This window comes from Passer domesticus, chromosome 14 (assembly GCF_036417665.1).
Source record: "Passer domesticus isolate bPasDom1 chromosome 14, bPasDom1.hap1, whole genome shotgun sequence".
NCBI classification, from domain to species: Eukaryota; Metazoa; Chordata; class Aves; order Passeriformes; family Passeridae; genus Passer; species Passer domesticus.
Window position 1 is genome coordinate 20132536 of NC_087487.1, and position 21036 is coordinate 20153571.

The 21036-nt window shown below is 63.3% G+C and overlaps 1 protein-coding gene across 5 annotated transcripts; it reads left to right on the forward strand.

The window, feature by feature from the left end:
* The first annotated feature begins 24 nt into the window (after positions 1-24).
* ZNF710 (zinc finger protein 710) lies at positions 25-20362 on the forward strand. Of its 5 annotated transcripts, none has more exons than XM_064389489.1 (5): positions 25-152; positions 16421-17843; positions 18396-18587; positions 19015-19189; positions 19550-20362. In XM_064389489.1, exons 2-5 carry the CDS (start codon positions 16449-16451, stop codon positions 19720-19722), a joined length of 1935 nt encoding a protein of 644 aa, XP_064245559.1. In that variant the 5' UTR covers positions 25-152; positions 16421-16448; the 3' UTR covers positions 19723-20362. The 5 variants fall into 5 exon arrangements, with proteins under 5 accessions (XP_064245559.1, XP_064245558.1, XP_064245557.1 ...); XM_064389488.1 differs by lacking the exon at positions 25-152 and adding an exon at positions 1426-1816; XM_064389487.1 differs by lacking the exon at positions 25-152 and adding an exon at positions 10129-14003 and having other exon boundaries at positions 18405-18587.
* The last annotated feature ends 674 nt before the right edge of the window (positions 20363-21036 follow it).

Sequence of the window (21036 nt, forward strand, 5' to 3'; positions counted from 1 at the left end):
CCCCCGCGCGGCACGCACCGGCCAGCGCCCGCAGCAGCGGCCTGCGCTGGGGAGTGTGCGAGCAGGGCGGGGCAGTCCCGCGAGGCAGCGGCGGGCACGGCGCGCTGCCCGGGAGGGCGGCACGGCGCGGACACGCGGGGCACGCACGGACGGTCAGTGCGGGAAAGGGCGGGCACCGGCCGCGGGACCCACCGGCACTCCGCGCGTCCCCATTGGCCGGGGCGCCCGCGGCCGCGGGCCTCCTCCTTCTGATTGGCCGAGGCGGCCGCCTCATCAACCCGCGTTCTGGTTGGCTGGCATGGCCGCGTCCTCTTGAACCCGCGCTCTGGTTGGCTGAGGTGGCCGCATCCTTCTGAATGCGCGTCCTGATTGGCCGGAGCGGGCGGGCAGCGGCTGCCTGACAGCCGGCGGTGCCGGCCCGGCCCGGCCCGGCCCGGTCCCGCTCCGGGTCACACGGTGCACCCCGCCCTGCGTCCCGCTGTGCGCCCCCTTTGTTCCGTGTCCCCCCGCGTCCCGCCCAGTGCGGCGCTCCGTGCCCCGCCATGTGCGGCCGCAGCGCGGCCCCGGCAGCGCACCGGGCGGGCAGAGCGGGCCGCCCGCCGCCGCCGTCGGTGTCGCGCCCATTGCGGGCACAGCCGCCTGCAGCCCGCGTGCGGCACCCGGGGACACCGGGCGGCGCCGGGCCGGGCCGGGCCGGGCAGCAGCGGGACGTGCCGGGGGCCCGGACCGGCGGGGGCTGTGAGCACCGGCAGCGGCGGGGGGACAGGGCGGGGAGCTCAGCTTTCACCTCGAGCGCGAAAAAAGCCCAAGCAGAAAAGCAGAAGTGAGCCCAGACAAAGGGCTGCGTGTGGAGACTCCCTCTGCCGCGATTAGCCCGGCCGGCGCCACCTGCTTCCATGGAGATGGGAGTCTCCCGACACACCAGCCCGGCGCGGCTGACTCGCACGCTCCTTCTGCGGGAGACCCTCCTCCGGCTCCTCTTCCTCCTCCTCCTCTTCCTCCTCCTCCTCACGACGGGAGCCAAGCCCGCAGATCCTTGGCTGTTGCCACCCTCTCCTTCCCGTGCCACCTCTCCCCCATCCCTCCTCTGGGGCCAGCCGCCCCCTGCCACCAATCCCCACAGCCACGGAACTCTCCCTTTTTGGGGGAGCCAAGAGCACCCCCTTTCCCAGACCCTGCAACTTCAGGGTCACCCGCTGCCCTTCCCTATCCCACACCGCTCCTCCGGCCGCCTCCTGCCGCCCACCGCAGCCTTCCCTCCGCCTCTTTGTGTCGGGTGAACGGCATCCCCCCAAGCCCCTCCAATTCCTGTAGCAGCCCTGACTCCTGCCGTCCCGTTTTGGGGCGAGAGGAGTCCTTGCCATCAATCCCCACCAGCTTTTTGGGGTGCCCGTGAGCGTTCCCTCCCCCACGGCGGAGGAGAGGCGCCCAGCTGGATGTGGGTGTCCTGAGAAGGGACCCCCTCCTCGGCGCCGTTCCGTGGGTCACAGCCCCCCGGAACGAGGGGCAGCTAGAGAATGACCCCCGTGCCGCTGGCGGGGACATAATGGGCGCAGGGACCACTCCCACCCCGGCCCCCCCGGCCCCCCAGTCCGCTCCCGAGGCGGCCCCGCTCCGGTGGAAGGCGCTGCCGGGGCGGGGGGGCGGCTCGCGGTGCTCGGGCAAGTTGGGGAGGGGGAGGAAGATGAAGGGCGGGCGAGTTAGGAGGAGCTGCTTTGCATCCCTTCACGTCAGCCCTGCCTCATTCCCTCCTTCTTCCTTCCTGCGCACCCAGCGCCGGGCCCGGAGCCGCCGCCGCCGCCCCGAGGAGCCGCCGGTGAGTCCTCAGGGACCCCCCGCGCCCCCGGAGCGCAGCCCCCGCCCGCTGCCCGCGGGGCACGGCAGCGGGGCCCCCGGTGCCGCCGCCCGCCGCCCGCCCGGCCGCACCGAGCGATGGCGGCGGCGGAGCGGGCGGGCGGGGGTCCCGCTCCGTGCCGGGCCGCCCTCCCGGGACCCCCCCAGAACTTTCCCCGCGGCCCAGCGCAAAGTTTCCCGGCCGGGAAAGTTGCGGGGAGGCGCGGGGCGGGTCCCTGACCTGTTGCGGGCGGGGGTCGCGGGCGGAGGGACCCGCAGCGCGGGGGATGCTCGGGCCGGGGTCGCGCCCGCCGCGGCTCCGCTCCCCGCAGCCCGGCAGGTTCCCGGTGTTTGCCGCGGCCCGCGGGAGGGGTCCGGGGGTCCCCGTGTTGGGCAGAGCGCTCGGGAGTGCGGGGTGGCCGTGCGGGCTGGGCCCGCAGCAGGCGGGTCCCGCTCCTCCTGCAGCCCGCAGCACCCGGGAACCCCTGGGGAACCCCGGGGGGCTCCGGGGGGACTGGGGGGCCTTTGAGCCCTGCAGCCGAGCAAGGCACTGAGGGGAGCCGTGTGAAAGCCCTCCGGAGCGCTGGCCATAACAGGGTGCCATGGATAAATTAGTTATAATGGATTAATTAGTCAGGCATTAGGGTTTTTCTTGTGAGCAGCTGTGCAGGAGGAGAAGGGTGACCAGGGGCAGCCCAGAGCCTGACCTGCCCCGGGCTGCAGCCTGGCCCCACCTGCTGCAAAGCCTGCAGCTCCACCAGCTCCCACACCCCACGCCCTGCTCCCGTGCCCCACACCTCAGTCCCATGCCCCACACCTCGCTCCCGTGCCCCACACCTCGGTTCCGTGCCCCACACCTCGGTCCCGTACCCCACACCTCAGTCCCATGCCCCACACCTCGCTCCCGTGCCCCACACCTCGGTTCCGTGCCCCACACCTCGCTCCCGTGCCCCACACCTCGGTTCCGTGCCCCACACCTCGCTCCCGTGCCCCCCACCCTCAGTCCCGTGCCCCACACCTCAGTCCCGTACCCCACACCTCAGTCCCATGCCCCACACCTCAGTCCCATGCCCCACACCTCGCTCCTGTGTCCCACACCTCGCTCTGTTCCCCACGCCGTGCTCCAGGCTCGGTCGCTCCCCTAGCCCAGGTTTGGGCTGGCTCCCCTGAGCTGTGGATCCAGGTGGTTCCCACAGGCACAGCTGGACCCTGTGGGGGCTCAGGCTGGCCACAGGGTTAAACAAGTGCATCCTGGGTGGGAGGCAGGCTCCAGGCATGGCTCTCATGGGACCCCAAGGGGTCACGGGGAGACAGCAGCCTCAGCATCACAGCCTATGAGAGGGGCTGCCTGCACTCCTTCATTTCAGTTATTCATTCCTGGTGCAGAGGTCAGCTCCAGCTCAGCCCAGTCTCTGGGCACGTCCCTGGGGCTGCCAGGCCAGAGCAGTGCGGGGATGAGGGCTAGCCTTGTGTCAAGGGGGCTTCCTGCTGGGTTGGTTGCCCTCTGCCCCCTGCTCCCAGGTTTGGTTTCCTGAGCCCCATCACACCCCTGGCCCACAGAGCCCACCTGTCTGGGCTCAGGTGCCAGCTCCTGGAGTGCCCCAAATACCTGCTCAGGGCACGTGTGCCACGGAGGGGCTGGAGGAATGGGATGGGATGGGATGGGATGGGATGGGATGGGATGGGATGGGATGGGATGGGATGGGATGGGATGGGATGGGATGGGATGGGATGGGATGGGATGGGATGGGGTGTGCCAGCAGTGCCCCATCCCATCCTCTGTGCTGCTGTGGCTGGAGTCCTCAGGGTGAGTCATGCCCTTCCCAAGGACTTGGCCTTGGGGACAGACACCATGATCAGTGACAAGTGTTCTCCCTTGGTTCTGTCCCACATTTTCTCCTCTGCCCCTGCTCACCCTCCCCTCCTTCTCCCTCACCCTGGAAGTGGCTGTGGGAGAAGACCTGGCACAGCCCGGGCCCAGCATGGCTTTGCCTCAATCCCAGTTTCTGCCCAAAGCACAGTGAAATGTGGCATGTCAGAGGGGAAGGAGGTGCTCCTGCCGAGCTGTGGAGGAAGGTCTGTGTTTGTCTCTTTGGGGGTCTGTGTTTGCACACAGGGAGGCTGCTCTGCTCGCCTGGCTGCAGCTTCAACAGAGGGCTCGCCCCCAAAGGGAACAAGCGATGATGAACTTTCTTTCCCAAACTTTAAATGAAAGGGGGGAAACACGTTTTTGACTTTTCATGGCCTTTCCTTGCAGCTGTCCTGTCGTTTGAGTGACAGTCGAGTATTTCTAGTGAAAATTAACAGGAACAATATGTCAGCAGCTGTGGGCAGCTCTGCAGTGTCCCTGTCCCTGTCCACCTCCTGGTCCTCAGGGTGTTTGGACAATGTTCCCTGCAAAGTGTCACAGTTTTCAGTTCAAGTGACCAGTGTCTGGGTGCTCTGCTGTGCAGAGCAAAGAGAAACTTGCAGAAAGTTCGGGTGAATCTTCTCCAGGGATGACCCAGGATACTGGGGAGCACCATGGCTGCGCGAGGCAGGAGCTCTGGTAGGACAGGGCACATCTTGTGGCCCTGGAGATTCACCACCAGGTTGCTCCAAGCCCCATCCAACTCAACCGACAGGGATGGGGCAGCCACAGCTTCTCTGGGAGATTCCCCAGAGAATTCCCCAGGCAAACCTGTGACATTCCCTGCCCTCTGCAGTCTGGTGCCGTTCTTCCTGGCACCCCAGGTCCTTGTCCAAAGCCCCTCTCCAGCTCTCTTGGAGCCCCTTCAGGCCCTGGGAGGAGCCCTGAGGTCGTTGTGCAGACCCTGGCCCGGGCAGGGCTTGGCAGGGAGCAGAGCCGGGCCGTGCTGGGCAGTGTGGGCAGGGGGCAGGAAGCAGCACAGAGCCCTGCTCATTGTTTTACTTCCACTTCTCCTCCGTGCCCGGGCAGGGCACACCCCGTGCTGTGCTGGGAAATGCAGAACAGGAATTTCCTGGGGACTGCGGGTGGGAGCCACGAGCAGCCAGGGTGGGCAGTGAGGGGCTGCTCTGGGGGCTGCTCCTGCCTGCTCTGAGCCCTGGCTGTCCCCCGGGATGGCCCCCGGCCATCAGAGCCACACCAGGCTGGAGCCCGCGTCCTGCCCGTGCTGGGGGTGACCTGGACAAGGAGAACGGGGAGGAAGGACAGGCAGAGCTTCCAGAGGAAGAGTGCTCACCACTGCCTCTAAATTTATCTTTCCTGTTTCTCAGCAGCAGCATTGTCTCGTGCCCATTCTCTGTGGTGTCAGGCCCTTCTCCCCTCTCTGCCTCTCTCCTGGCACCCTGTCCCTCACCATGCTAGCCCGGTTTAACCAGCTCTGTCTCTCCCCTTCTTTCACTTTCAAGTTTTAATCCGGGTGTGCTCCTGGCTGCTTCTCCCTTCTCTCAGCTCCAGTCTGTTCCCACACCCCCCATGCCAGGCCCTCCCCATGTCCCGCAGCACCAGCCCCTGGCTCGGGGGTTTAACTGGGGACTGGGTGGTTTCCAGTTCCTCTGGGCCCAGGACTGGAATCCATGAGCAAGCTGGAGAACAGGCAGGAGGTTTCCCTTTGTCCAACCCATGACGGGCTGCTCTGAAGGGAGAGCTTCTCCTTGGAGCCATGGAACCGTTTGGGTTTGACAGGACTCACAGAGGCCTCAGGGCAGCCTGGCCTGCTCATCCCAACCTCCCCAAGAGATGCTGCAGTGACCAGGCAGATCAGGGACTCCTTCCTCACAAAGGACTTTCTACTCTGAATCCTGACCCCGCTGCCATCCACAATGTAGGCATCTTAACCTCCCAGCCCAAACACCTCCCTGCTCCACGGTGGTCAGTTCTTTGTCAGTTTATTGAGCCTGAGTTGCCCTTGCCAGGCACAGGCTGCCCTGCCCTGCTGGCTGTGCCCTCGGTTTGCTGCAGAGCCATCAGTCTGGCCTTGCTGTGGCCATTCTGTGCTTGCTGTGCACAAAGTCTCCAGCCCTGGAGTGTTCGAATGTGTGGACGTGGCACCTGGGGACATGTTTTCGTGGTGGCCTTGGCAGTGCTGGGGAGCGGTTGGACTCCGTGATCTCAGAGTGTTTTTCAGCCCTGGTGATTCCATGATTGCAGCCCCCTCACATGTGCCTGTGGCTGAGGGGGCACCACCTCTGGGAGCTAACATCCCTCAGAGGAGCTCTGACCTCAGGCCAGGAGTGCCCTCTGCAGAAAAATGCTTTCCCAGAGGCAGAGCCGTGGGCAGAGCTGGACAGGTCTCCCCCATCAGAGCTCTGAGTCTCTGCTGGGCCCCTTCCCTTCCATCCCTGCCTGCCTTGGCCACCCTGCAGAGCCCGGCTGGGCCATCGCTGCCCAGAGCTGGCCCAGCCTGGGGGCTCCAGTGGGCTGCTGTGGCTGTTGGTTATCAGCGAGGGGCACACAGAGGAAGGTATTTCAGCAGCTGGGTATTGTGCGTGTTTATGGCCGTGCACTAAGTGCAGGGGTTGTGTAGATTGGGGTGAGAACAGGGAGAGCAAGGGGTACAGAGCCCAGGGCGAGCCAGAGCTGCCAGAACCAAGGCAGAGACAGCCCAGCCTCGCTGAGACCTTGGGAAATATTAATTAGGATGAGCAAATGGTGCAGTTGTCCCCACCCTCCCGCTCATGAGCGGGATTTCCCACTGCATCCCCTGCATCACCCAGCCAGCCCTGTCCGAGCCCTGCATGCCAGGCAGTGACCCACCCCTGGCAGCTCCCAGGCCAGGTTCATCCAGCACGGGCTCCATTTTCAGGAGCAGGACAGCCCCGAGCTGCAGGGCCCTGGGCAGTGCTCCCAGCAAGCTCCCGGGGTGCCAGGTTGCGTCTGTGTCACCTGTCCAGCCACTGACACTGGACAGCAGTGCCAGTGCCAGGTTGTGTCTGTGTCACCTGTCCAGCCACTGACACTGGACAGCAGTGCCAGACCCCGCTCTTCCAGCTCCTTTGCAAAAGAGAAAGATGTGTGTTTGTGTTTAAAATCCTGGCCTCTGCTCAGAGTCAGGAGCACTGCAGGGGCTTTCACAGCATGAGGACACACAAAAGCACACGGGCTGAGTGGGAATTGCGTTTCACCCTGGCCCTGTGACCTGGCAGCAGCGAGGCAGCCCCAGACCAGGCAGCTCTGCCTTCCCCCAGGAAAAGTCCTGTGCTGCTGTGGATCTCCGAGGTGCTGTGGGGGCAGCAGGCACAGCTGGCTTTGGCCATGTGGGGAGATGTGTCTTCCACACCTGGCCTGGATCAGTCCTGAGCTGGGAGTTCATGAACTGCCTCCACTTTGTCCAGTGCCTCCTGCTCCCTCTGTCCAAGCCAGCCTCCCAAACACTCGTTCCTGACCTGCTCAGCTGGGCAGAAAAGGATCTGAAACACTTCCCACCTTGGGGATCTGAAAGTAGAAATGGTCTTGGCAGCTGTGCAGCTGGGTTTGTTCCTGTAATGGTGGGACACGTCAGAGAGCCTTGTTGTTGGAAACTGGGAGTGGGACAGTGCCAGGTGGCCTGGTGCAGAGCCTGGTGTGGGTGGAAGGGGGCTCAGTGCTGCCCAGTTCCTGCCCATACCTCCTCCTGCCGTGGTGCAGAGCTCTGCTTCCCTCCCCTGCCTCCACCTGGGGCCTGTGGGAAGAGGCACTCACTGGGTTTGGGACTGGCTGTGTGGGCTGAGCCCCACAGCCATTCCTTGTGCCAGAGGTGATTCCTGAGCCACAGAGCTGGAGGTCGGTGTCCCCCGTGCAGGTTCAGCTGTGCCTCACTCGCTGGGACCTGCCCTGGGGCACACTGCGGTTGCTGGTGCTGTGCTCAGGGATGTCCCAGGGCTGTGGCACACAGGGGCAGTTTCTCCAGGGCAGAACAGGCTCAGAGTCTGGAGCTGAGGGCAGACACAGCATGAAGTGTCCCCCTGCCCTGCAGCCTTGCCCACACAGCCCTCCAGCAGGCACGCACGTGGAGGATTACCCAGTTGAGTATTAATTATCACGCTCAAATTAGAGCCCCTCGGCTGTGATTAACTTATTGCCCAGCCCTGCAGCAGGGACAGCAGACGGGGTGGTGGCAGAGCTCAGCAGTGCCCGGCTGGGGGGGCACAGCAGCCCCAGCCCTGCAGGAGCCCTCCCTCCTGGCTGGGATGAGCTGCAGCAGAGCCGTGGGGAGCTGTTTGTGTGTGCTGGGGCTCCTCTCTGCCTGGGGGCTGGGGGGCTCTGAGGGGCAGTGTCTGCGGGGTGCAGGCTCAGGGGGTGCTCCCCAGTGCCCGTGGGACACTGAACAGTCACACAGGGATTGTGTGTCTGCCTTCCTCGCTGCCCTTGGCTCTGCTGGGACACTGCTGGTGCCAGGACGGGTCTGTGTTTCCATTTCTCTGTCCTCACAGTCCAGCACAGGGCAGAGCCTGGGGACACAGGGACAGACAGGCCCAGGAGCCACTGTCCTGCAGAATGGACAGGCTCCACTCAGGGGAACACCAAAACTGGACTGAAATTGTTCCCAGGCATAAGGGCAGCGATGCTTCTGAAAGTAACACCCTTAAGTGAGACCCTTCCCCCTGTGGGGATCTTCCTTGCAGCTCTTTCACATCCTTTGTTCCCTTTGGGCTGACAGCGTTTGTACCGTTTTGGGTTTCCCCTTTCACAGCCAGCTGGGTCACACACACCAGGATTCCCGAGCTCCTCCTGCCTGTGTTGTCTCCTCAGACCTCTGGCCACGTTTATGGCTCTGTCCCGAGTCCCAGCAGTTTATGATTAACCCCAGGCCTGGGGATGCTGAGCAGGAGCTGTGTCCAGCCCACAGGGGCTCAGGACGTTCCTCTCACCTCAGCCTGGGCTGCTTTGGGGTCGGATGGGATCACACCCGGGTCTCTGCAGGACACCAGGCTGCCTGTTGCCTCTGTCCCAGGGGACCTGCTGTCCTGGTGGGCTCCATCCCTCTGGGTGTCAGCTCCCTTTGTCCACCCCAGCACTGCTCTCCTGCACCTTGGTTCATTTGGGGCTGTTTGGGCACTTGGGTCCATCTCCACACACGAGGCTCTGTCAACCCCTGCCACTGCTGAGGATGCCAGAGGCACAGGGGCAGTGCTGGGACTCACAGACCCGGGCAGAAGCCCTGCTGGGCCTTTCCAGGGAAGGCTGGTGCTGGCAGGTTTGGGTCCTGCAGGGCAGAAGGGGCTGCACCCACCCTTCGCCCTCTGCTCCCTGCAGCACCAGCCCCTGGGCTTGCCTCTGCCACAGCCATCCCTGATCTTTCCTGCAAGCTTTTGGGGGCTGACCTGAATTCACACTTGCTTGGGGTGTTTGCTCCTTCATTTTCCAGAGGAGCAGTGGGGAGGTGAAGGTGGTCCCGTTGCTGAGTCCCTTTCCTTTCTGTCCCCATCTGTGTGTGAGTGCTGGGAACGGGTTTGTCAGCGCCTCGGTGCCTTTCAGGGTCTTCGCAAAGAGCAGATTTATTTTCTGCTGTGCTGAGAATTAGCTCCCCTTTCTTCCTCTTCCCTCTGCCCCCGCTGGAAAGAGAGAGAATGCAGGGAAGAAGAAAGGATTTCCATCGCGGCGGTGATTGGCACAGCCCTGAATGAGAGGTCATTCCAGCCGGCTCTTTCTTTTCAGGGCCCTTTTTTCCTGCTCCCTGTATTCAGGCTGGCAGCATTCTTTCTTTTCAAAGCTCCTCTGTCTGTCTCTCTCTTCCCCCTCCTTTATTTTTCATCCCTTTTCTTTACTTTTGCTGTCTTTTCATTCTGTTTTTCTCCACCCCCTTGGGGCTCCATTTTTTTCTTTCCCTTTTCCTCTATTCAGTTCCTTTTTTTCTTCTCGCATCTCTTTTGAATAGCTCGGCTATTTTTGGAGAGGAAAGGGACTGTGCCGGGGAGAAGCCGTTACAGCAAGGAGGAACTTGAAAGTCTTTTCTTTCCCTGTTTATTTCATTTAAAAGCAAAAATTGTTTTCCAAGGCAGAGCGAGGGTTCAGTGTGGAGCCTTTGAAGCCAGGCTGGGACAGCAGCAGGGCTGGGGCCCTTCCTGCTGCTGGCAGAACCCATTTTCTGCCCGTCCCAAACCCCTGGAGCACCGGCGCTCTGGGGTCAGGGCTGCCAGAGGGGCCCAGGTCCCTCAGCTCACCCCTTCCCAGTTACCTGATTTAAAGGCTCTTCCTGCCTCTGGGCTCAGAGCAGCAGCGTTTTTGGGGGTGAGGTGACCGTAATCTCTAAAGGCAGCTCCTGGACCTCTCTGCTGCAGCACACACCTGCGTGCACAGGGGTGGGAGTGGAGGGGGTCTTGGCTCCAGAGGGGAGTGGGGGGCTCACGCAGGAGCCCCTGAGGACACGTGGGATGTGCCAGGTGTGCGGGTGCCAGGCGGGCAGGTGCCCCTCGGTCGTGGTCAGTCACTGTGCTCAGAGCAGAGGGACACAGGCTGCAGGCTCAGCCCGTCCCCAGAGGACTGACAGTGCTCTCACACCTCCCCAAGCCCCGTGGCTCTGAGGAAAGCCCTCGCTCAGCAGGTGAGGCTGGGCCCTTCACTGCTCCAGGTGCCACCAGAGCTCGGCTCGCTGTCACCGCTGCCCTGCTCCTGGAAGAGCAGGCCTGAGGCATGATCAGTTTGCTCTGCAAATTGAGGGAGGAGATGTTGAGCCCTGTGGCACAGCAACGGGAGCTCCTTGGGGAGGCAGGTGGGGCCAAGAAGAATCCCCTTCCCAAGTGCTCCCTGCCTGGGCAGCACTCTGGGCATGAACCACTGGTGGCTTTGGGGCAGCTCCAGTGGGGCTTTGGTGAGGTGTTGGTGCAGCTTTGGTGAGGTTTTGGTGTGGTTTTGATGCAGTTCTGGTGTGGTTTTGATGCAGTTTTGGTGTGGTTTTGATGCAGTTTTGGTGATGTTTTGGTGTTGTTTTGATGCAGTTTTGGTGTGGTTTTGGTGCAGCTTTGGCTGCTCACAGACCGCCCCTGGCCGGAGCAGAACGCTGGCTGCAGCCTTTGCTCTGGCTCAGCCCATACCAAGTTCCCTGAAGATTGCTCCCCAGGGCAGGGGCAGTGCTGGTGGCCACAGGCATGCCCCGCTGGCTCCTGGCTGTGCCACAGGACGGGAGCTCCCTGGAGGTGACCCCGAGCCAGGGCCAGGCTCCCTGTCACTGTCACTGTCCCCAGAGCTGGGAGCAGCCTGCCTTCCTCCCCCTTTCCCCTACACCCACACCCAAATGGATGCAGTCAGGGCTCTGGTTTTCAGGAAACACCTTTTCCACATGCATTGTTGTCTCCCCTTGTTTTGCTGTAACCCAGAATTCAAGGGTGATCATGGCACAGGAGCTGCTGTTCTGTGCTGGCTGTGTTAGGACCATGGAGTGATGGAATCCCAGATCTGGAGGGACCTCAGGGATCACCTGGTCCCATCTTTTATGGGAGAAGTGCAGGCTGGACAGGAGGGGCTGCGGGTCAGGGCTGCCAGGTGCTGGAGGGGATGGCAGGGCACTGTCACCCCGCTGTCCTCGGCCAGCAGGCACTTTGGGGTGTGGGCAGGGGCCGTGCCAGGCTGCAGAGGGCGGGAGCGGGGCCGGGGCCCGGTGGTTAATTAAACAGATCATTTCTTTAAAGTGAGATTCAAATAATTGTAACCCTGAGATAGAGGAGGCATCGCAGGAGATGAAATGGGAGAGGGAGAGAAAGGAAGCAAAGGACAGAGGTTCAGAATGGAGAGGGAGATTAGGAGAGAGATGAAAGAGAGAGGAGAAAGATAAGAGGGAGAGAGGGGACAGATCTCGGCGCGAGATGGGCGTTGCCAGGGAAACGGGAAGAATGAGGGAGCAACTGGAGAGATGGAGGAGCAGAGGATACTGGGGGTGGGGAGTGAGGGATGGAGAGCAGAGGGATGGAGGAACAGAGGGATGGAGAAACAGAGGGATGGAGGAACAGAGGGATGGAGGAGCAGAGGGATTCAGAGCAGAGGGAAGGAGGAACAGAGGGATGGAGAAACAGAGGGATGGAGGAACAGAGGGATGGAGGAGCAGAGGGATGGAGGAGCAGAGGGATTCAGAGCAGAGGGAAGGAGGAACAGAGGGATAAAGCCTCAGTGTCAGAAGGAGGAAAAAGGGGATTTCCAGCAGAAGAGGAAGCAGGGGTGGCATGTCTCAGCTCAGCACACGTGTCTGTGTGCTGGGAAGAGCATTTGGATGGCAGCTCTGTCCCTCAGCTGCTGCTGTCCGAGCCTGACCCGCTCACGCCAGGTGCCAGGGCTGGATCCCAGATCCCTGGGCAGATAATGGAGGAACCAGGCAGCTCTGTGCTCATCACACTTTGTTCTGCAGCACTGGTAACCTCTGGTTATTTGAAACCATTCCCTTTTCCCTCCCAGTCAGAGTTTGCCAATAACCATGCATTTTCAAAGGGTAAATATTTCCCTCTGACTGATGGACACGGTGATCAGAGTGAGAATATCCCAGTTCTGTGGAATGTTTTCAGAGGAAATGCCCCTGAAGGGGCTGGGGAGGGTTTGATGTGCTCTGATAACCCTTCTCCTCCATGAGCCCTTGCCTCTCCCAGGGCCTCACTTTCCCCAACTCGGTTTTCCAGCTGCTCTTACTAAAAACATTCTCAGCATCCCTCTGCAAACGCCAGGTTGTGTCCTTTGTTTGGTGAAGCCAAAGCCCCTGGAGACTGCGTCCCTGCACCCAGAGGCCCTTCAGTGACACTGGGATGTCACGTCTGTCACTGGCTGGAGGTTGTGGCTCTCAGAGCCCCTGACAGTGCAGGTTTCTTTTTCTGGAGAAGTTTTCCTTAAAACAAAAGTTTTCCTTTACAAATGTGGTTTGACAGTATCTGGTGTGGAAACACTGAGTGAATTTAAACAGGTATTTGTTTTCTGTGGCTCCTGCCCGTTTCTCAGAGCTTTGGCTCATTTTTGCAGCAGTTCCTCTGTATCAGGGTCAGTTCTGGGGCAAGAAGTGCCAGTTTTGGTTCTGCCAAGGTGTGTGGAGCCACTCTGTGGGTCAGCCTGTGGCACACACCACCAACACAGAGCCAGGGCCAGCAGTGCAGCCAGGGTGACCCCAGATCCTTGGGCTGGTGCAGGACAGACATGCTGGGTCAGGTTTAGGAATAATTTTAGTTGTGATTTTCAGGAAAACAACATTTTTCTTTTTGAAATTGTGGGGGGTTGAGCAGCTTTATGTGAAATCTGCAGGCAAGATGAAAGCCTGTTTTCCCCTTTATTAAATTTAAATGAAGGCTGCTTTTGAGAAAGAAGGGAAAATAAAATCAAAGGTTTTCTCACAAATATCAGATCCATTATCAGCCATTTTCTGGTAAAAAGTCTTGAACAGTTTTACTTCCCCCTTCCCCAGTGAGAGCCCCAAATGCCCAGGGTCTCACTTTGTCCTGGGGCTCAATCCTGTGCCTTGGGAGCTTTTTCCCAAGATCTGCAGCACACATCTGTCCCCAGGGCACCTCCCAGGACCCCAGGCACTGGGAGCAGAGGGGCTGCAGAAGGGTCCTGCAGAGAGCCCTGCCGTGGGGGTCCTGCCGTGGGGCTAGCCAGCAGCAAGTGCTGAATGTCCTGTTCTGTGGCAGCGGGGCTGCCAGGCAGCCTGGGAGCCCGTGCAGGGTCAGGTGAGCCAGGCTGCTGCAGGGGCCAGCTGGGCTGGCACTGCTCGGGTGGCTGCCCTCACCCTGAGGGCTGAGCTGGGACACAGCCCTGGCAGCAGGGTGGGCTCCTTGCACGGCTCAGAAGTGCATCAATCCCCAAACCCTTTGGATTTTGGGTACCTGGGCCTCCCCTCCCTGCAGCAGTGGCTGGGGAGTGCTGCTGCCTCTGGGCCTGTGAGGGGACTGGGAATGGAGCCAGTGAGAAGTGAGAGTTTGGGGAGCTAATCATGGAGCAAGAGAGGGAAATGGAAGTGAAATAGCACAAAGAAGTGAAAGCCATGAAAAAAGCCTACTGTAAGTGAGCAGGTGGTGCGTGAGGAGCTGGTGGAGGCTCTGAGGGGAGCAGCCAGGGCAAGGGAGGGCAGGCTGTGCAGGATGTGCCAGGACAGAGCCTGCATCTTCCCAGATGTGTTGGGAAACATGGGAGGAGAGATTGCACCAAAACTAAGCCTCGGAGTGGGAGGAAAAATGAAGAAAGAACCCCAGATTTCACAACCCCAAAGGGTCAGGGGCAGCGGGCACCACTGCTGGCCCAGGTGCATCCAGCCTGGTGGGTGAGTGGAGTGGGAGCTGGCACCTGCCCCTGGCACAGGGGACACTGCAGGCACGTCCCCAGCTGGGACAAGGGTGGCAGGCGAGGGTAAGCGAGCCCGAGGGACCGAGCCTGGCGCAAAGGGCTGGCCTTGAACAGGCAGGTTGTTCGGGCTGGAGGAGGGCTCGGTTCCCAGCAGCGGCACCGGAGGGGCCCTGAGCGCGGGGGTGCGAGCCTGCGGGTGCAGCCACAGCTCCGGGCTGGGCAGAGGAGGGGCCGGGGAGCTCTCGTGTCCCTGCTGGGCACAGCAGCCCCGGCCTGGCCGGGCTGGGGGCAGGGGCTGGCAGCGCTGCGGGGTCCGGGGAGCTGAAATGCGTGACCCCAGCCGGCTTGGCGGTGCGTGGGGAAATGGTGCACCCAGCCGCGAACGGGAAGTGCGGGCGGAGAGCGGAGCGGCCGCCGTGCCCCGTCCGGGCTCCCGGGCGGCTCCGGGCGGAGCGGCGGCGGCACCGCGCTCGTGTGCGGCACGGGGAGCGGGCACGGAGCGTGTGCGGCCCGGGACCGGGCACGGAGCGTGTGCGGCACGGGGAGCGGGCACGGAGCGTGTGCGGCACGGGGAGCGGGCACGGGGAGCGGGCACGGAGCGTGTGCGGCACGGGCTGGGCTTTCCTGCCGAGCGGGGGGCTGTCCCCTTCCCCAGCGCCCGATCCGCGGCCGCTGTCCCCTCAGCGCCTCTCTTTGGGGTTCCTGTGAGATTCTCCGGTCTGGGCAACATGCGGGTGCGCTGTTCCTGTCTCGGGCTTGTTTTGGGGGGCACTGACCCCTCTGCCACGCTGGGCTCGTGGGGACAGAGCTGGGACCTCGTCCCGTGTCCCCTCTCCTCTGCTGCGAGGGCAGCTCAGGGCCCCTCGGAAGGGGTCCCACTCATGGCCCCTCGGGAGGGGGTTCCCAGCTCACAGCCCCAGGGAAAGGGGGTCCCAGCTCAGAGCCCCAGGGAAAGGGGGTCCCACTCATGGCCCCTCGGGAGGGGTCCCAGCTCACAGCCCCAGGGAAAGGGGGTCCCAGCTCAGGGCCCCACGGGAGGGGGTCCCAGCTCGGGGTCGCAGGGAAAGGGGTCCCAGCTCAGGTCCCTCGGGAGGGGGTCCCAGGCGGCGTGGCGCGGCCCGGGGCTGTCGGTGCAGGCCAGCTGCCGCCCCCCTCGCTGATCCCTGCTCTTCCTCCCAGCCCTCCTCCTCTTCCCGCCGCCGCCCTCCCCCACTCCCTGCTTTGTTTCGCTGCCTCCGCACTAGTGCTCGCCTCATCCCCTTCCTTCTCCTCCTCCTCCCACCCCCATCCTCTCCCTCTCCCTCTCCTCCGTGTCCTGCCGCAGGGCAGGGCTGCCCGGCCCCGGGGTGCTCAGACCTCGCCCTGGCAGCTCGGCCCGGGCCGGGTCCCCTCAGCGGCCGCTCTGGGCCCGGGCCGGAGCCGCCGGGGCTGTGGCCAGGCTTGGTGTTGCCCCCCTTCTCTGTCTTTCTCACACTGGTTTCGACCTTCCCCACCATCCCATGCCGTGCCCCGTGCTGTGGCCGGTGTTTGGGGGCGCAGGGCAGTGCCATGAGGGGACACCTTGGGGTGGGCAGGAGCAGGCACTGCCAGCAGCGCAGAGAGAGAGGCCGATGTCCCCGGCCATGCTCAGTGTCCCTCTGGCCGACCTGGCTGCAGGGATGATGCCCAGCACTGTGGGGTTTCCCTTCTCCACAGCGGAGGTTCATCCCACCGTCTCCTCATGCTCTGGGGTTCTCCTGGGACTGTGACAGGATCTGGCTCAGAATTTATCCCTGTTTCACCTCCCCCGCACGATTTCTTTGTTGTAGCTGCAGGAATAATTGTGTTTAGGAGAACACTCCTTCGGCAGGAGGAAGTTCCTGGCTGTCCCCGCTGGGGGAGGGTGCCGTGCTGGTGCTGGGAGCCCCAGTGCGGGTTTGCCAGCCACCAGGGCTGGGCCAGCACAGCTCTGCCTGTGCCCAGCCCCGCTGCCAGGCAGCCTGTGTCCCGGTGGTGGGTCTGTCCGTGCTCCCTGTGCTGCTCCTGCCCGAGCTCAGAGCCACTCTCAGCTGTGACCGGTTCCCAGACTGCTGGGCACTTGTTCCCTGGAGTCACTCTAGGAGCCTGAGGGCATGCAAGCAGCCAAACTGATAGCCCATCCAGAGAGGCTGACAGTGGGCACGGATCCCAGCTTCCCTGCTTGGATCCCAGCTTCCCCCCTCGCCCCAACCCGACAGTGGAAACCCCTGGGGCCACTGTCCCCACATCCTGGGTGCGTGGTGCTGGGGACACAGCTGGCATCCCTGGTGCCAGCCTGGGCTCCCTGAGGAGGAGGTGACGGCTGGGCTGAGCCCCCGAGGTGCAGTGCCTGTGGCGGGGGCTGCCAGGGGCTCAGGCCGTGTCTCTCCTCCTCAGCCATGACAGCGTAGGCCGGCGGCGAGAGATGGATCGGTTCAGCGAGTGCGGGACGCAGACGGACGCCGTGGTGGTGCTGTCCCTGGCACAGGCTGCTGTCCTGGGCCTGGTGTCCGACAATGAGCTGCTCGGGGCCACCGTCACCCCTACTGGCTTCTTCCCGGGGCTGGCCGGGGAGCAGCTGGACAGTGCCAGCACGGAGCCGGGGGAGCCTGAGGGTGAGGAGCAGGCGCCTGGGGATGGGCAGGACGAGGACGCCCTGGAAGCAGACTCCTCCCTGGAGAAGCACGCCCGGAGGAGGAAGAGGCCGCCCGTGAGGCTGATGCCCAAGGTCAAGAGTGAGAAGGCAGAGGTGGAGGCTGAGCCGCCGTACAACACGTCGGTCCCCGAGGACGAGGAGGGCGAGGGGCAGCCCGGCCACGCGCCCCAGCCCCCAGAGCCCAGGCAGGAGGCGGCGGCGCAGAGCGGTGCCATGAAGATGATCGACCTGGGCACCTTCAGCAGGAAGCCCCCCCGGCGCCTGCGGCACCTGCGCCGGCACCGGGAGCCGGAGGGCACCGAGCGCCGGCGCAGGGGCAGTGACCTGGCCGGCGGCACTGGGGGGGCCCCGCAAACCGTGGGCGCCTTCGAGGCGGGTGCCCCGTCCCCCGGCGAGGCGGAGGCCCCCGCGCCGGCGTCCCCCGAGCAGGTGAAGAGCGAGCAGGGCTGTGGCTGGCAGGAGCCGGGGGAGCTGGAGGCGGCCGGCGGCACCAGCGAGCACAGCAGGAAGGCGCAGCTGGACCGGCTGGACATCAACGTGCAGATCGACGACTCCTACCTGGTGGAGGCAGGCGACCGCCAGAAGCGCTGGCAGTGCCGCATGTGCGAGAAGTCCTACACCTCCAAGTACAACCTGGTGACCCACATCCTGGGCCACAACGGCATCAAGCCCCACTCCTGCCCGCACTGCAACAAGCTGTTCAAGCAGCCCAGCCACCTGCAGACCCACCTGCTGACCCACCAGGGCACACGGCCCCACAAGTGCGGCGTGTGCAGCAAAGCCTTCACCCAGACCAGCCACCTGAAGCGGCACATGCTGCTGCACACCGACATCAAGCCCTACAGCTGCCGCTTCTGCGGGCGCGGCTTCGCCTACCCCAGCGAGCTGAAGGCGCACGAGGTGAAGCACGAGAGCGGGCGCTGCCACGTGTGCGTGGAGTGCGGGCTGGACTTCTCCACGCTCACCCAGCTGAAGCGGCACCTGGCCACGCACCAGGGCCCCACGCTCTACCAGTGCCTGGAGTGCAGCAAGTCCTTCCACTACCGCAGCCAGCTGCAGAACCACATGCTGAAGCACCAGAACGTCCGGCCCTTTGTCTGCACCGAGTGTGGGATGGAGTTCAGCCAGATCCACCACCTCAAGCAGCACTCGCTCACGCACAAGGTAGGGGCTCAGGGTCCTCTGGGGTGCTGCCCTCATCGTGCCCAGAGATGTACCAGCTCTGGATGTGGGTGCTGGTGGAGAGGAGTGTCCCAGTGCCCCCAGTCTTGGGGGAAGGTGGGTGGTGCAGGGGGGCAGTAGCACCTGTGGCTGGCATTAGCTGGGGTCACTGACATGCAGTGAGGGGGCCTCTGGGACCCAGCCCCTGCCCTTCTGGGGGTTCCCTTCCTCGGGGAGGGAGTTTCAGACCTGCTGCAGGGTAACCTGGGGGGCCCTGTCCAGGAGCTGTCAGAGCCCCTCTGGGCAGGCTGTGTGTGGGTGCTTGCCCTTTTCCTTGGTCTCGTTAATGGGGAGCAATTGGGCTGAGCCCCAGAGCAGAGCTGGCACTTGACTCCAGCCCCCACCACAGCCCCTGCACGTTGCTGGGCGCTCAGATACACCCCGTGCTGTGCTCAGCATGAGGAGCCCATCCCTTGCCCATGGGGTCCCCTCTCCACTCTTGGCCCCCTCGTGTGGCCCCGGTGCCTGGGTCTGCCCAAGCTCTCCCCCCGGCAGGGCGTGAAGGAGTTCAAGTGCGAGGTGTGCGGGCGGGAGTTCACCCTGCAGGCCAACATGAAGCGGCACATGCTGATCCACACCAGCGTCCGGCCCTACCAGTGCCACATCTGCTTCAAGACCTTCGTGCAGAAGCAGACGCTCAAGACCCACATGATCGTGCACTCACCTGTGAAGCCCTTCAAGTGCAAGGTACCGGTGGGACTGGGGCTGGTGGAGCTGGGGATGTGGGAGCACGGGTCCTGCTGTGCTGTGCCCACAGGAATCTGGCCAGGCTGAGCCCTTGGGCATGGAAGCAGCTTTGTGGTGCCTCCCCTGCTCATTTGGGTATGGAATATCTGCTCCAAGCTGCAATGGGAGCAGTGCTGCTGCTGAATGGCAGCCAGTGCCTCTCTCTGACCAGCGCTGGCTGCTCTGGAGCTCCCAGCAGCACCAGCACTGCATCCCCACACTGAGCGGGAGGAGGGAGGGAGCCCCACTGCTCTGGGCAGGAGCCAGGAGGGACTGCAGGAGGGCAGCAGCCCCGTTAGTCTTGGTGGAGCCCCGGGGCACCCCGGGGCCAGGTCTGTGCTGCAGAGCCTTTGCCAGCTCGGGGTGACCGTGGGCTGGCTGCCGGCAGGTCTGCGGCAAGTCCTTCAACCGCATGTACAACCTGCTGGGCCACATGCACCTGCACGCCGGCAGCAAGCCCTTCAAGTGCCCCTACTGCTCCAGCAAGTTCAACCTGAAGGGCAACCTCAGCCGGCACATGAAGGTCAAGCACGGCGTGATGGACATCAGCCTGGACAGCCAAGGTGGGTCCCCAGCACGGGCTGGCCATCGTGACTGCCCCGCAGCCCTGGGAGCTGGGCTGGGCTGGGCTGGGCTGGGCCGGGCCGAGCTGGGCTGGGCTGGGCTGGGCTGGGCTGGGCTGGGCCAGGCCGGGCCGGGCCGGGCCGGGCCAGGCCGGGCTGGGCTGGGCTGGGCCGGGCTGGCTGCGGCAGGCTCACATTTTCTCACCCCCAGGCAGCCCAGATGTCTGCCCCCAGGCAGCCCAGATCAAGCAGGGCTGTGGCTCCCAGGCAGTTCTGGGCTCCAAACCCAGGGAGGGGGGAGCTGCTGGCCCCAGCCCTCCCCACAGGTCCCTCACCGCGTGCCCCTGTGCTGACTCCTAGATGCCATGATGGAGCTGGCTGGGGCTGATCACACCGAGCTGGACGGCCAGCAGGAGATGGATGACTTCGAGGAGGAGAACTCTTACGGCTACGGGGCTGTGGGCAACCCCCCAGACGAGCACACGCTGGCCGAGCAGGCCATGAAGGAGATGGCCTACTACAACATGTTGTAGCCCAGGCTGGTGGGGCTGTGGGGGCTTGGTGGGGTTAAGAGGGGCTGAGGCACCCAGCCAGGCCCCCCAGAGCTGGAGGGATGGCTTCCACTGGGCTTGGGGAACACAGGCATGTCCAGAAGACTTTGCTGGAACTGCCTTGGCTCTGCTGCTGCCCCCCTGCTCCTGCCTGCACCCTGCACCTGGTGACTTGAAGCTGCAGGCAGGGGAGGCATGACCCAGCAGATCACTGAATGAGTAAGGATGGAAGGGGCTGCTGTGGAGCAAGATGATGAGCATCACTAATTATTCTACCTCCTGGGTCCCCCCTCTGTGCACAGGGGTTCCCCTGACGGGCAGAAGCCCCTGCCCGCATGAGGAGGTGGGTTTGCATTTCCCACTCACCCTGGGGCTCTCACCCCTGTGTCAGGCCCTGGGATGAAGAACAGAGTATTTTCATAGAAGCTCAGGGCGCAGTCAGTGCCCACAGCTCTGGGTCTGGAGCTGCAGCCAGTGGTGGAGCCAGGGGAGGCAAACCCAGCCCAGCCCCAGCAAATGATGGTATTTTGAAAGTAATTTATTTTTTTCAGATGTGCCGCGTGGTTGGTTTTATCTTTTCACTGAGTTCAGTTCCCTTCAACCAATGTGCTTTGTAAACCCGTGTAAGCTGTGTGGTCTGTGTGGGGAGAGGGGGTGGCGAGGGGCTGAGCACCAGAGCGGGCTCCTGGGCAGAGGAACTGGCACCCCCTCCTTGCCCCCAGCTGCTCTGGGCTGGAGGAGGTGGCAGGGGGGCAGCTGGGGCAGTGCTGAGTCTGGCACCACTCTTTGGGCTCTTCACTCTCTGCTGGGGGGCAGAGGGGCACCCAGAGCTGCATCAGGTCCTGGCAGGCACCAGGACCCAGGGACCAGCCAGGGCAGAGGGTCTGGGACACCTGTGCTGACCCCACACACCCTACACTTTGTGTCAGTGGCTGAGCAGCATCTGCCCCATCCCCAAAAGCCCTGGGCTGGGGCTGGGTGTGGCTCCACTCAGTTCCCCACAAGGCAGTGTGCCTGCTACCCCTGCCAGCCTTGGGGCATCTTGGGGACACGGCCTTGGCCAGCCCTGACCCTTCCTCAGCCTGGCAGGGCTGGGAACCCCATAATGCCAAAATGCTGGCGTGCAGGGCCCCCCAAGCTGGCAAGGCTGAGCTGAGGGCTCTGGCTGCCCCCGTGCCCGCAGTGTAAAGCTGTGCCAGGTGCTGTGCCATGGCTGGGGAGATATTTAATGGCACCAAACGGTTACGGGGTACATGAATCAGGGCAGGACAGACACACCCCCACACGCCCCCCACC